This window comes from Cardiocondyla obscurior, linkage group LG13, assembly GCF_019399895.1.
Source record: "Cardiocondyla obscurior isolate alpha-2009 linkage group LG13, Cobs3.1, whole genome shotgun sequence".
In the NCBI taxonomy this organism is placed as follows: Eukaryota; Metazoa; Arthropoda; class Insecta; order Hymenoptera; family Formicidae; genus Cardiocondyla; species Cardiocondyla obscurior.
The window spans coordinates 1,572,877-1,585,201 of NC_091876.1; the positions used below are offsets into that span (position 1 = coordinate 1,572,877).

The window sequence follows — 12,325 nt, forward strand, 5'->3', positions numbered from 1 at the left end:
TCGCGCGGATCGCGCTCGATCGGCACTCTCGAGAGTAACGCGCGCAATACTACCAACAGTGGTGACGAAGGATTGTATCTCTTTCGGTTGTCGTCCCGGGATTTTTAAACTCTTCTCCTAAGGGTGACTAACGTCATAGACCGACTAGCTTCGTCCACGATTTGCTAATTAAACAACGTTTGTTAATGTACGTGAGAACTTTCCAAAATAACTTAAATTAGTATAGGCCCATTGAAAAAGAAATTGCATTAAGAAATAGTAAAAGAAAAAAAAATAAATTACAGTTTTAAAATTACATTTTTAACTTATTATAATATAAATTAATATTACAGGTTAGGAAATAAAAATATATATATATATATATATATATCTTTTGACAATTAGCCACAAGTGAAACTAATAATTTGGAATTGCATGATATCACCAAGTTTTACTCACGTTATCCTTCTTCTTATCTTTGCACCTGCAATTAAGTAAGTATTTTAATTATGTATTTTATCATTTCGTTCTCGTACGTTATTTTTGCTAAGATCGTAATTAAGCTGTCCCTTTTTCTACATCGTTTTATTAACATTTATATATTATTATTATCAAACATTTATATATTATTATTATCAAAAATATATTTCCAGTGATTCCGAATAATAACTACAGCGAATTTTTCGTATTTCAGCGTTCTCTTTTGGTTTCGCAAATATTTAGATGAGATCTGAGCTGATCGATTGCATCACAACTGGAACAAGCTACGAGTTAAGCCAAATTCGTTGGAGATTCGGGTCATTTTATGTTGGAGGGAGAATTCTTCAGTGGGGGGCACTCACCGTAGATTGCGATCCCGCGACCTTCTTCTTCACTCGTGGTACACATCGTTTTCAGTAACGGTGCACCCATGAATACAACGTTACCAAAGTTCCACAGCCTTTGTTTAGCCTGGACAGTATGTGCGGGAGTACATGAGTGAGTGTATAAGTGAGTATTTAGTCAAAAGTTCCAGTGAATCTCCTGCGAATTTTGAAGGATGCTGATCTTCAATATAACAAGGTGTGCACGCGAGAAATAATTTATTATCGATAGGCAGATTTATTAAGAGAGTTAAGATAATTATAACGCGATTGAAAGAATACCACAAAATTCTTTGAACTGAATAGTAAAGAAATATCAGGGTCCAGTGCCTTTTTAGGGAAAGAGATTTCATTGCTCGAGAAGCAATATTTCCTATTTGGGAGAGAAAGGTTGCATAGCTTTTTTCCGTTTTTCTTTAATTAATTATATATTTTAAATGATAAAATATTTTACGCGGGGCATCTTAGCGTGATCTGTGAATAAAAAGGAGATGATTATTTTGCAGCAATGATATCGGATAAAATAATTTTCAGAGATAAGTCTTTGCTTCACTTGATGCAGTTGAGATAAACATCCGAATTTTCACGCTTTCTCGCTGCGGTTTATTGGGTCAAGCGCATACTTTCGTATAATTACACTCATTCCTTTTCGACAGACATTGTTCACTAGTAGACGCATTCTTTTAAATAAAGAAATAATTTTTCAAGCGCTTTTTAAACGTAAGATATTTATATATTAACATATTAATTTATAAATATTACCACGTTGAATCTCTTCTCTCCGATCCCCTTTTCGAAGAATGGAGTTGATCTTCGCTTGAGAGAAGGGGAGATGCGTTCAAATTATTATGTTACAATCTCCATCAGTGAAAGTGAATTTTTTGCAGCTTGACCATTCGCGATAAAAAGAATTCGGGAGAGGTTGTTGCGGCATCACGATGTTGCGAAAAAGCGTTAAGAGCGATATTTCCCATCTACAAGAATAATATAAATGAGAAAGAAAATAAAACAGATAGTTATTAAAATGTAGATTAGAGTTTCCGTTTCGCTGATTTGATTGCACGATTTAATTTATTTCTCGATTACCAAGAGAAGCATTACCTATTTCGAGAAACAGAAAGATAATGGGAGAGTCGGTTTACAGAATGAATCCTCCGGTGCGAATTTGCGGGATGCGCTTACTGGAATCCCGCGGGACACTTTCCGAAAGGGCTCGCGGTTTCTGCAGCGACACGATCACGACCGTGTGTCCTCATGCATCGTCGTCTCCAGGGATTGCGACCTCGTCTGTTAGACCGTATGACGAAGTGCCAGGACCACGACCAATACCAATTTTAGGCAATGCCTGGCGGCTGCTGCCGCTAATCGGCCAGTATCAAATCTCAGATGTGGGAAAGATTTCGCAAATGTTCCACGAAGAGTATGGCAAAATCGTGCGGTTGGGTGGTCTGATGGGTCGGCCGGATTTGCTTTTTGTCTACGACGCCGACGAGATTGAAAAGGTGTACCGACAAGAGGGTCCTACGCCCTTCAGACCCGCTATGCCCTGCCTGGTGCATTATAAGAGCGTCGTACGCAAGGATTTTTTCGGCGAGTTACCCGGCGTCGTTGGCGTGTAAGTGTACAATTATATTATATTATTTTTATATCATTATGTAATGTACATTGTAACAAATTCACTTTCAGTCAAGTGCATTTGTTTGATAAGGCATAAATAATATGTATCTTTATTCAAACGTAAGTTTACAGAATTAAAAATGGACAATGGTCCCGTGAATTTATTGAACGAACAAAAGCGTAGGAAAATCTGAGAATCGATGCGGCGAGACTTTCAAAATTTTGCGACCTTGTCCTCTCAACTTTTTATTACGTCAATAATATTCGACAAAAAGCTAATCTCTTTGTTAGCTTCGCACATTTACTTTCAACTGACCAAACACTAATTTCGGCTCTCTTAATTACAGACACGGTGAGTCGTGGAAAGAGTTTCGTACGCGCGTCCAAAAGCCTGTTCTCCAACCGAAAACCGTGCGAAAATATATAACACCGATTGAAGTGGTAACGGAGGACTTCATAAAGAGGTCAGAGAAAGCCAAAATGAATTTTCTATGCACATATATCTAATGATGGCGTTATTAATATTTTTTTATTACTTGCAGAATCGTGGAGATTAAAAGAGACGACGACGAACTGCCCGGCGATTTCGATAATGAGATACATAAGTGGGCTTTGGAATGTTAGTTTCTATTTTATATAAAGTAATGTCACAATATAAATATATAATTTTCTTTTTCTTTTTTTCATGTTAAATTATTAATTAAAAAAATTTTGTGAATATCTACAGCAAACGATATCAATTACTTTCTATTTGTTTCTTATGTGTGGATATAAGTACATATTTAACTATGAAATTGTAAGATTTGCATATTAACAAGACTAACGTTTTATATATTGAACGCAGTTTATTTCGCGGAGGGAAAGAGAAAGTATATAATCTATTAAGATTCTCATCGCAAAGAAAATCCGTTGCGAGTTTCTCATACCTACTATCGAAACGTGCAATGACGATGGCATTTACTTACAACAGACTATGAATTATACATTTGATTCGGCAGGTATCGGCCGCGTGGCTCTCGACGTCAGACTCGGATGTTTGGGCGATACGTTATCATCGGATTCCGAACCGCAGAAAATTATTGACGCTGCCAAATTTGCGCTAAGAAATGTTGCCTCGCTCGAACTGAAAGCTCCGTATTGGAGGTACATTCCAACACCCCTTTGGAGCCGTTACGTGCGCAATATGAATTATTTTATTGAGTAAGTTTAAAAGAAAACTTGGAAAAAGTCTTCTTCTCTCTTTTCTTTTTTTATTAATATTTATTAGTACACTTAGCGTATGCATGTTTGAAAATAGAAAGTTGTTACGAAGCAATAAGTGGGAAGGTAAGAAAAAAATATATTTTAGAGCCATTATCTGTTTTCTGGAGTATCGTCATAATTAAATGCCTGACGTTACATAAATCCGTTTCTACCTTAATTAAATTTACAGCTCAGCGCTGATTTCTATCTAAAACAACGGGCAAAAGTACTGCATGTGTGAAAGTATGCGTTTTGTTTTAGGATATGCATGAAATACATCGACGCCGCGTTGATCAGACTGAAAAGTAAGAAGACTGTAGACGAAAGCGACTTGTCGCTGATTGAACGAATTTTGACTAAAGAGACAGACCCTAAGATAGCGTGCATCTTCGCTCTCGATTTAATATTAGTTGGAATTGACACGGTAAGTTGTAAAAATATTGTCTGTCACATCTGCTATTGCACACGTTACGTCCGTAAATTATAATTGCTATGCATTAGACGTATAACAATTTTTATAGAAGTATACATACGCAGTATATGTTATAGATATATGTATTATAGATATCGATGGCAGTGTGTTCGATATTGTATCAATTAGCAACTAGGCCGGAAGAGCAAGAGAAAATACATCAAGAGCTATTACAAATACTACCGGATCCATCCGTTTCTCTCACAACGGGCCATTTGGATCAAGCAATTTATATGAAAGCATTTATCCGAGAAGTATTTAGGTAATATAAAAAAATACTTACTTGAATAATCAGATGAAAGAATTGTGTATGTGTTCCAGAGTATATTCTACTGTCATCGGAAATGGTAGAACGTTGCAAAATGATACCATTATTTGTGGGTATAAAATTCCTAAAGGAGTACGTGACATATTTTTTCTTTTTTATTTTTACATTATTACTGTAAAAAAAAATTGGTAATGCCATTTTTTACTAAGTTTATGTCAATATTAAAAATTATTCTTATTTGTTTCAAATGTTAAAATATATATCTTTAGCTAAAATTAATATATAATTATAGGTGCAAGTAGTGTTTCCGACACTCGTCACCGGTAATATGGAGGAATATGTCACGGATGCGAAAACGTTCAAACCTTCAAGATGGCTTAGAGATTCTGATAATGAAAATCTACATCCGTTTGCTTCATTACCATACGGTTACGGGGCGCGAATGTGTTTGGGCAGACGATTCGCTGATCTTGAAATGCAAGTGCTTCTCGCAAAGGTACATTTTTTACATTTCACATAAAATGAAAATGCCGTACGGTTCTACGTAGAAACGTAGCTAATAATCTAATTATCGATGGAACTTGAATTCGGCTTCTTTTTTTTTCTTATCTCATTAAAGAATACGATCCAAGTGGATAACAATTATTATTGTTATCGAATTATTAATTTCAGCTCTTGAGATCGTATAAATTGGAATATCACCACCAGCCACTGAAATATAAAGTTACATTTATGTACGCGCCCGATGGAGAACTCAAATTTAAAGTAATAAAAAGATAGTGTTCTGCAAATTATAAAATACTTGTATAATAAATTTAAAGTAGCATGTTAAAATAAGAATAACATTGCAAATTATTATTTCTAAAAAAACATTCGTAATTGTTATATTATAATATATTAATGATTTATTATATTACAAGTATGATTTTATATTAAAAATCTAAACTGCAACAATAATATTTAATTTTTAAATACATTGTAATTATACATTAACGTATAATTTGTGTAGTATAATTATTTACTTGTACATAAAGTAAATCTATGTCAATATGTGCATAAGTAAAAATTATAAGTACAAATAATATCGTTGTCTACTTTCTTTTCTCTTTCCGTTAGGAAGAAGAAAAGATATTATCGCTCGATAAATCTCAGCTTTAACGGTCCTTTCGGCGTGTACATTGGATTAATGTAATACTCCAACTTTTCATGATGATATTCTATTTTATAGAATTGAAGAATCTGAAATAGGGAAAAAATATTTTTATCGTCCGTAGAGACCACCCATTATTTTTTTTAATAACGAAAATGATTTTCAGTCAACATTCAGTTCACGTTTCTTCAATTTTTCTTTCATACGCATTGCTTTTACAATTAAAAAAAAAAAATATATGTCCTTTGATTTCGTCAACTTGCAGAAAAGTCTACAATGCGACAGCATAATAATAGGATGACACTGTAACGCTTTGTTAACGTCAATAACTACGAGAATAGAGAATTTTCATAACAAGTACATTGCAAAATTACAACTGCAAGTCTCGTAACGTATGCTTATTTTAAGATATAATCGCAGAATTGCATTGTACCGTAAACGACTCCTTAATATGCTTGCGACACCTTGGAAATTCTTAGCACGACATAATTATTTTTGTCACAATCACGAGAAAGTATTAAACAAAATATAATAATTACAGAAATATTTATAATATACAATATGTAGTCGTTATTTGTGTAAAATTAATTTAAAGAACCTAAAAGAGACTTTATTGTTAAATAACCCGTTACATTTTCTTCTATTCTCGAATTACCGGTATGCAATTATCTGAAGAAAATGAGTCTGTGGTCTAATCAGTGAGAGTGTAATATTGAAAGTTATTTTCTTTTTAAATTACAGAAGTAATCTCTGACACAATTACAGGCTGTCTCTTACCTTGCTAATGACGATAATTATTTCAAGCTCAGCAAATCGCCGTCCCAGGCACATTCGCCTACCATAACCGAAAGGAAGTGAGGCAAACGCGTGACGAACACCGTCCTCGTGTAACCATCGTTCCGGAAGGAACTCGCCACTTCTTGGAAAGTACTTCTCTAGATTACTAATGGCGTAGTGTTGAAACACCACATGCACCTGAAAACAATTATTTATTTCAATTGAGATCACATTATTAACTTTTATCCTTACAGATTTTCATAGACTGATTAGCGTTAAAACATTTTATTTCGCACAATTGCATTTGCCACTGTTAAATTTAATTTACGAAATATTGTTCTTACTCCTTTCGGTACACGATAACCGCTGATTATAATATCCGAAGTTGTGCTACGCCCATTGCCTATAACAACCGGGTACATTCTAAAATAAGAGAAAAGCCATGTAAATGCACGTTGAAATTTATTATCGAACTAGAAAAAATCGATGAATGATTCTAACGAACCTTAGAGTTTCTTTAATGCACGCCTTCAAATACTTTAAATTGTCGATGCTCGTCACTTCGAGAGGTGTGTCTCGTTGTGGGAGAGCATTGCTGATTTCATTATAAGCTAAAGCCTGTTTATCCGGATGTAACGCTAACTGATAGAGTATCGAGGCTACTGCGGTAGACGTCTGCAAATAATTTGTCAGCCTATAACATATATATTCTTTAACAGGAACACTTTAAGTTATGAAATATTCACCGTGTCTACACCAACTAGAAACAAATCCAAAGCGAGGATCGAAGCTACTTTCGTATTACCTTCGCGAGCTAGAACTCTTTCCAAAAGAGACAATTCTTCATTTAAATTTGTATTGCTTTCAGCCTTCGACAAAGCGGCGGCAGTATATTTCGATATGGTACTAAAAATATAATAAAATACATTGCGTACGTAAATTTATATTATTTTTATACCGAAGTAATTAAAAAATTCTGATCGAGATTAATACCTTACAATAGTATCCAAAGAGTTTATGTATTGCTGCCACCTGGGCGTGTTAAAGATTTTCCAAAAAGGTATCTTTAGCTCAAGTACCGGTACGTTCTTGAAAAACGTAATTAATGCGTCTATGAGCTTCTGCGTTTCTTCATTCGCATCGTCGTCTAAGCAGCCTAAGCGCACGTCCAGCGCGATCCGTGCAATAGCTGTTGGAAACGCCGAATTTTACATTAGATTTATCTACATGCAAATTTATGAAAATTTATTTACTATATTCTACCAATCTATTTCTGATATCTTGAAAAAAACTTTCTAAACTTTACGCAGAAAGAATTTCTCTGGATGCAACACTAGTCTCGAAAAAGATAAAAATTCAATATTCTCACGAAGACTAATAATTATTAATTCTTTTTTTTTTACTGTTTACATAATTTTTTTTTCTTACATTCCAAGGACCATTTGTGCAGTTCATTGAGAAAGTTGTCGGGCACCTCTTGCTTCCGATCCAGTATCTTTGCTATTCTACGCAATGACAACGGAATAAGTCACTTTATGATACTTAAGTAGGACGCGAACGTAATTGAGTAGGCGAGCAAACAGCGAAAGCCGAACCAAGAAGTTCGAAAAAGGTAGCATTTACGAAGTAATAAAAATCGACGAACCTGTGAAGAAATGCCATGCTCGCTTCTTCAATCGCACTGATATACATTCTTGCGACCCGCGGTTGTAGCATTACCTGCTGCACCTTGCTTCGGAAGTTATACCAACTTTCACCGTGACTGAAACATGGAGAGAAGAGATGAGTCAAGAAATAACGGTTGCCGTTCTTTCATCTGCGAAATGGAGAACGACATTTCACCTAGAGGCCGGTCGAGTATTAGAAATTGAGCAACATAAAATGAAAGCGCTTGATATGCATAACACATTTCAGTCTTGTCCTTTTAAAAGGACAGTTTTAATTTTTCAAGCCTTAATTTTAATATTCTAATAGAAAAGTACAAAAGACTTACACGGCAATGACTCCCGGATTATCCTGAAAATAGTCCTTTCGTAACACGTGTTTATAATAATCGAGCGACGGCATAGAAGGTCGGTGAGGCAATTTTTCTTCTCGCCGAAAAATTCTTTCGATTTCATTTGCATCGTATACAAATACCATGTCAGGCCTACCCAAGAGGCCTTCTATTTTTACGATGTTACCATATTGGGCGTACAGTCGTTTCGATAGTTTGTCTATTGCCTGTATGTCGAAGTTTCCTAAAACATAATTTTTATTTTTAATTATACATATAATAAAATATGTAATACATATATATATATAAAATATGCTACAATATCTAGCTTAATATCTCAAGAATTAAATTTACACCTGTTTATTTCCTCTGGTACGTTCTAATAATTTTAATGAAACATTTACTTAGAAAAATTCCTACGTGTCAGCTTGCAGACTTAATAAACGATAAAAAAAAGTATATGCTGTTTGTGAAATGCTTGTTTTTAACATTGTACAATCATTGTATATATGAAGAATGTATCATAAGTATAAACATACATGTCTCTTTTTTTAATATTTAACGTGTGCATACTTAAAATTTCAGAGTAAAATGTTTTCCGACCAAATACTCGATATGCAAAGTCAAGAATATTTACGTTGCAGTCCATTAGGAGGTTCTTTAATGCTACGTAAATAAAATGGTATTTGTCTTCTCAATATTCGGAATAAATTAGGAAAAGATATTGAAAATCATATATTTAAAAAAATGGAACGTTCTGTATATGATATTATTCGGCTCTCACTAAAATGTCTTCGTATACATTTTTACTTCAGAAATTATATAACATTTATTTCCGAAATTGATGTTTTAAGCTAATTAATGTGAGCCAATGAAACATTAAATAAAACGAGATACAATCAGCATTAATAATGCCCGAAAACATCCGCATTCGCAAGAACATTTTACGACTAGAATTCGTCGCTTTATATTCCTTTTTATCGTTCTCGGCAGTATAATTTTCGAGTTGTGGGAAAGCCATTGTGACACATTCTCTTTTGACTGTCTGCTTGAACAAAGAACGCGACGGAGAATTAAATTGCGACGGAGGAACGTAAAATTAATTATGCAAATTGAAGAGTAAGCTTTTAAGATGTTACCAGAAATTTGAATACCGGTAAGCGATAAAAGAGAGTGCTATCCCACTTTTTATTTCTTTTTCTTTTTTTTTTCACCTTCCTTCCATTTTTGTTAGTTACGGATTCTTAACGTGATTATCATCTTTACTTGTGCACGGGTGCGTTTTCACTCTTGTATTTGCGACGTCGGCCTAACCTACGTATTATGAAAAGTGAAAACCTTTTTAGTCATGAGTAAAACGAACGAGCTTACTCTGATTTTTCCGTATTAATTCAAACTTACGGTAGCGGAAGTATACGTGAACAATATAATGCGATTTCCAACGACGACTTTCTCGTAACGATACGTTATTATCTTCTCTCGTAAAATAATTTTGCTGTACCTATGTAAGGTAGAAATCGCCAAGTGTTGCCTAGCAAGGGAATTGGCTTAGGTCCCGGAATTTCCGAGTACGGCCTATGTCGCAACAAATTCTGCCCCTCGACGTCCACGGCTAGCGTGCCTAACGCTCTATTGCTTTTCACGTCGATTCTGACAAAACGACGTAACAGCCGTCTTGCGTGTTGTCTCAACGTCGTCATTTGCCTCGGCCTGCGCAATAAAAATGGTTATACCTGGTTTTATCTAGGCTAATAATATTTTAACGGACGGAAAGCACAATTATCGTCAAGTGGTTTCACACACTCACCTGATGCTGTCAAGTTCTGAAAGATAGGTGGATCTTTCAGGGTTACGAGTAGAAAAATCCTAACGTGGGGTTGGACGACCTGTACAAGAATCGGCGTGATGTTCAAATTAGATCTGTAATGTAACACGTCACCGTGACGGATGACTTTCCCGCCTATGTCTTCGATACTCTTCGGAAGAATTGTTCGCGGTACACAGTCGCGTTTACTTTGTCGTCAAAGTGTTAAAAGATAGCAGCGGAAAGCGACCTTCAGCAATCCCTACAGCCCACGTCGCCGGCTCCGACACGTGTCCGCTTTCTCGCGACCAAACAGACGATTAGAATCTGTTAGTTTGTATAACGCAATCACGCCGCGGCATTAGCACTTCGTTGTCGTTCAGTTAAAGACGTATTCTTCCGTACTTGTTTAGGTTTCAAATAATTTGGATGCCAACATTGCGCCGTGCACACAATTGCACACGGCCACCGGTTTCGCACAGCGAGTGTAACGCATGACATAATAAGTGAGCGTAATGCAACATTTCATGTACGTATAGACGGACACGTCCCTTATTACAGAATGTATCTAAGCGTAAAGTATTAATTTCGTGCACTTTCGCAACTGCGGGCGGTAAGCCATTAATTCAAGCCTAAATTACTCGGACGTAAAGTGACATTTTGAGTTTCTGAAATGATTACATGAATATTCAACACTTTCTAAAGTTGTAAGCTATTGTCAATTGTATATATTAATTTTTAATTTTTATTAATTAATTTTTTTAATGATTGAATTTGGGCGTTTATAATTTTGAAGCTGGAATGATAATGCACGATAAATAATATATAATTGTATGGATATTAATTTAAGATTTTGTTACAGATATTTCGTAAATAGTTTTAAACATATATGTTTATTTAATAGAGGGTATCATTTTAAAAAATTATTAATATTTTTTTTTTTTAGTATTATGCGACAATTTGAATCAAGAGAAATCACAAAGTTGGTAAAGCATCTACTGTGAAATTTACTATTCCTACTTGTGATGCATTCGTTGCACCGTAGATTGTCGTTGACTTTCTCACTGATTCTCGCAATTGTAATTTAGGTGGTCGGTTAATGATGCACGTCACGAAAACGCATTCACGGCGGTGTATCTTCAAAAGCGCAATAGAAATAAAAAAAAGGTATCACTTTAAATAGTATATTTAAATTGTAATTCAATCGTAATTCAATTGCATTATCAATAACGACGTGTAAATTAATTAAACGTTGTCAATAAAATAATTTTTTAATTACTAATAATTCTAAATTGTCCACAGGAATATCGTGGCGTATAAAAAAAAAAGCTAATCAAGTTCGAAAACTGGTTATTCAAATATACCTTTTCTAAGGTCAACCTAAAAATCACATTTCCAAGGAACTGTCTGGCGACCTAGAAATATTTTAGCCGAAGTAATTACAGCATTAAATTTAATCTAAACGATAAGAGATATTTGATAGAGTTCACCGGTAGTTGATTCGATGCAGCATTTGCATTCAATCGGTGATCACCAATTCGAATAGAAAAATGTAGCGTAAGAACTTTTATTTTACGTAATTAATTTTATAAATTAATAAATTAGTTTTTTTTTTTAATTTTTTATTTTATTCTTCTCGCGATATCGTTTCATCTTTCTTATGTAAAAAAAATAAAACATTTTGTCTGATTAAATAATCACACCAATAATGAGGATAGGTATTGATCTTAAAAATGCAATTAAATATGTGATTGTACATTCGAGACACATATAATTACACGTTTGCTCATTGCGAACAGTTTGAAATTGATTTGTAAAAATTTTACCTTTCGACACACACGTTGTATACACACGAAAAAAATCACAATATGACTGAGACTGCCTTGCTACGCTTCGCGCTGAAATATCTGATATTGACAGAAATCTACGCGCAAGTGGGAGAGGGAATGCAAGAAGGGGTAATATTGTGTTAACACACATATTTGCATGCGCAACATTAAAAAAAAAAGGGAAATAAAATTTCCAAGTTCATAATTACATACATTCTGATAAAATTATTTTACATGGACAGAATATTAATAAATTATAAAGTTTAATCAAGTATAGAAAAAATTTTTTACTCCTTTACTCTTTCCTTATTCCTTTCAACTTGTCTCT

General features: G+C 34.5%; 2 protein-coding genes and 1 long non-coding RNA gene across 7 annotated transcripts; 2 read left to right on the plus strand and 1 right to left on the minus strand.

Annotated features, from left to right (window-relative positions):
• Positions 1 to 356: 356 nt before the first annotated feature.
• On the plus strand, positions 357 to 5,523 carry Cyp301a1 (Probable cytochrome P450 301a1, mitochondrial). 3 transcript variants are annotated; one of them, XM_070665207.1, is made up of 11 exons: positions 357 to 473; positions 674 to 1,041; positions 1,987 to 2,457; positions 2,807 to 2,923; positions 3,002 to 3,078; positions 3,458 to 3,659; positions 3,963 to 4,125; positions 4,266 to 4,435; positions 4,495 to 4,573; positions 4,734 to 4,937; positions 5,114 to 5,523. In XM_070665207.1, exons 2-11 carry the CDS (start codon positions 1,019 to 1,021, stop codon positions 5,219 to 5,221), a joined length of 1,614 nt encoding a protein of 537 aa, XP_070521308.1. In that variant the 5' UTR covers positions 357 to 473; positions 674 to 1,018; the 3' UTR covers positions 5,222 to 5,523. The 3 variants fall into 3 exon arrangements, with proteins under 3 accessions (XP_070521308.1, XP_070521309.1, XP_070521310.1); XM_070665208.1 differs by having other exon boundaries at positions 674 to 969; XM_070665209.1 differs by lacking the exon at positions 5,114 to 5,523 and having other exon boundaries at positions 4,495 to 4,629; positions 4,734 to 4,827.
• Positions 5,321 to 10,306, minus strand: LOC139107532 (probable cytochrome P450 49a1). Of its 3 annotated transcripts, none has more exons than XM_070665211.1 (11): positions 10,172 to 10,306; positions 9,866 to 10,074; positions 8,362 to 8,608; positions 8,014 to 8,130; positions 7,797 to 7,873; positions 7,362 to 7,557; positions 7,115 to 7,274; positions 6,874 to 7,043; positions 6,713 to 6,791; positions 6,369 to 6,566; positions 5,321 to 5,680 (listed from the first exon to the last, which is right to left on the minus strand). In XM_070665211.1, the coding sequence occupies exons 2-11, from the start codon at positions 10,062 to 10,064 to the stop codon at positions 5,573 to 5,575; spliced, it is 1,551 nt and encodes a 516-aa protein (XP_070521312.1). In that variant the 5' UTR covers positions 10,065 to 10,074; positions 10,172 to 10,306; the 3' UTR covers positions 5,321 to 5,572. The 3 variants fall into 3 exon arrangements, with proteins under 3 accessions (XP_070521312.1, XP_070521314.1, XP_070521313.1); XM_070665213.1 differs by lacking the exon at positions 10,172 to 10,306 and adding an exon at positions 9,519 to 9,678 and having other exon boundaries at positions 9,766 to 9,982; XM_070665212.1 differs by lacking the exon at positions 10,172 to 10,306 and having other exon boundaries at positions 9,866 to 10,165.
• An 86-nt stretch (positions 10,307 to 10,392) lies between these two features.
• On the plus strand, positions 10,393 to 12,258 carry LOC139107551 (uncharacterized). The gene is made up of 3 exons (XR_011546533.1): positions 10,393 to 10,497; positions 10,582 to 10,697; positions 11,115 to 12,258. It is a non-coding gene; the product is annotated as an uncharacterized lncRNA (long non-coding RNA).
• Positions 12,259 to 12,325: the final 67 nt, after the last annotated feature.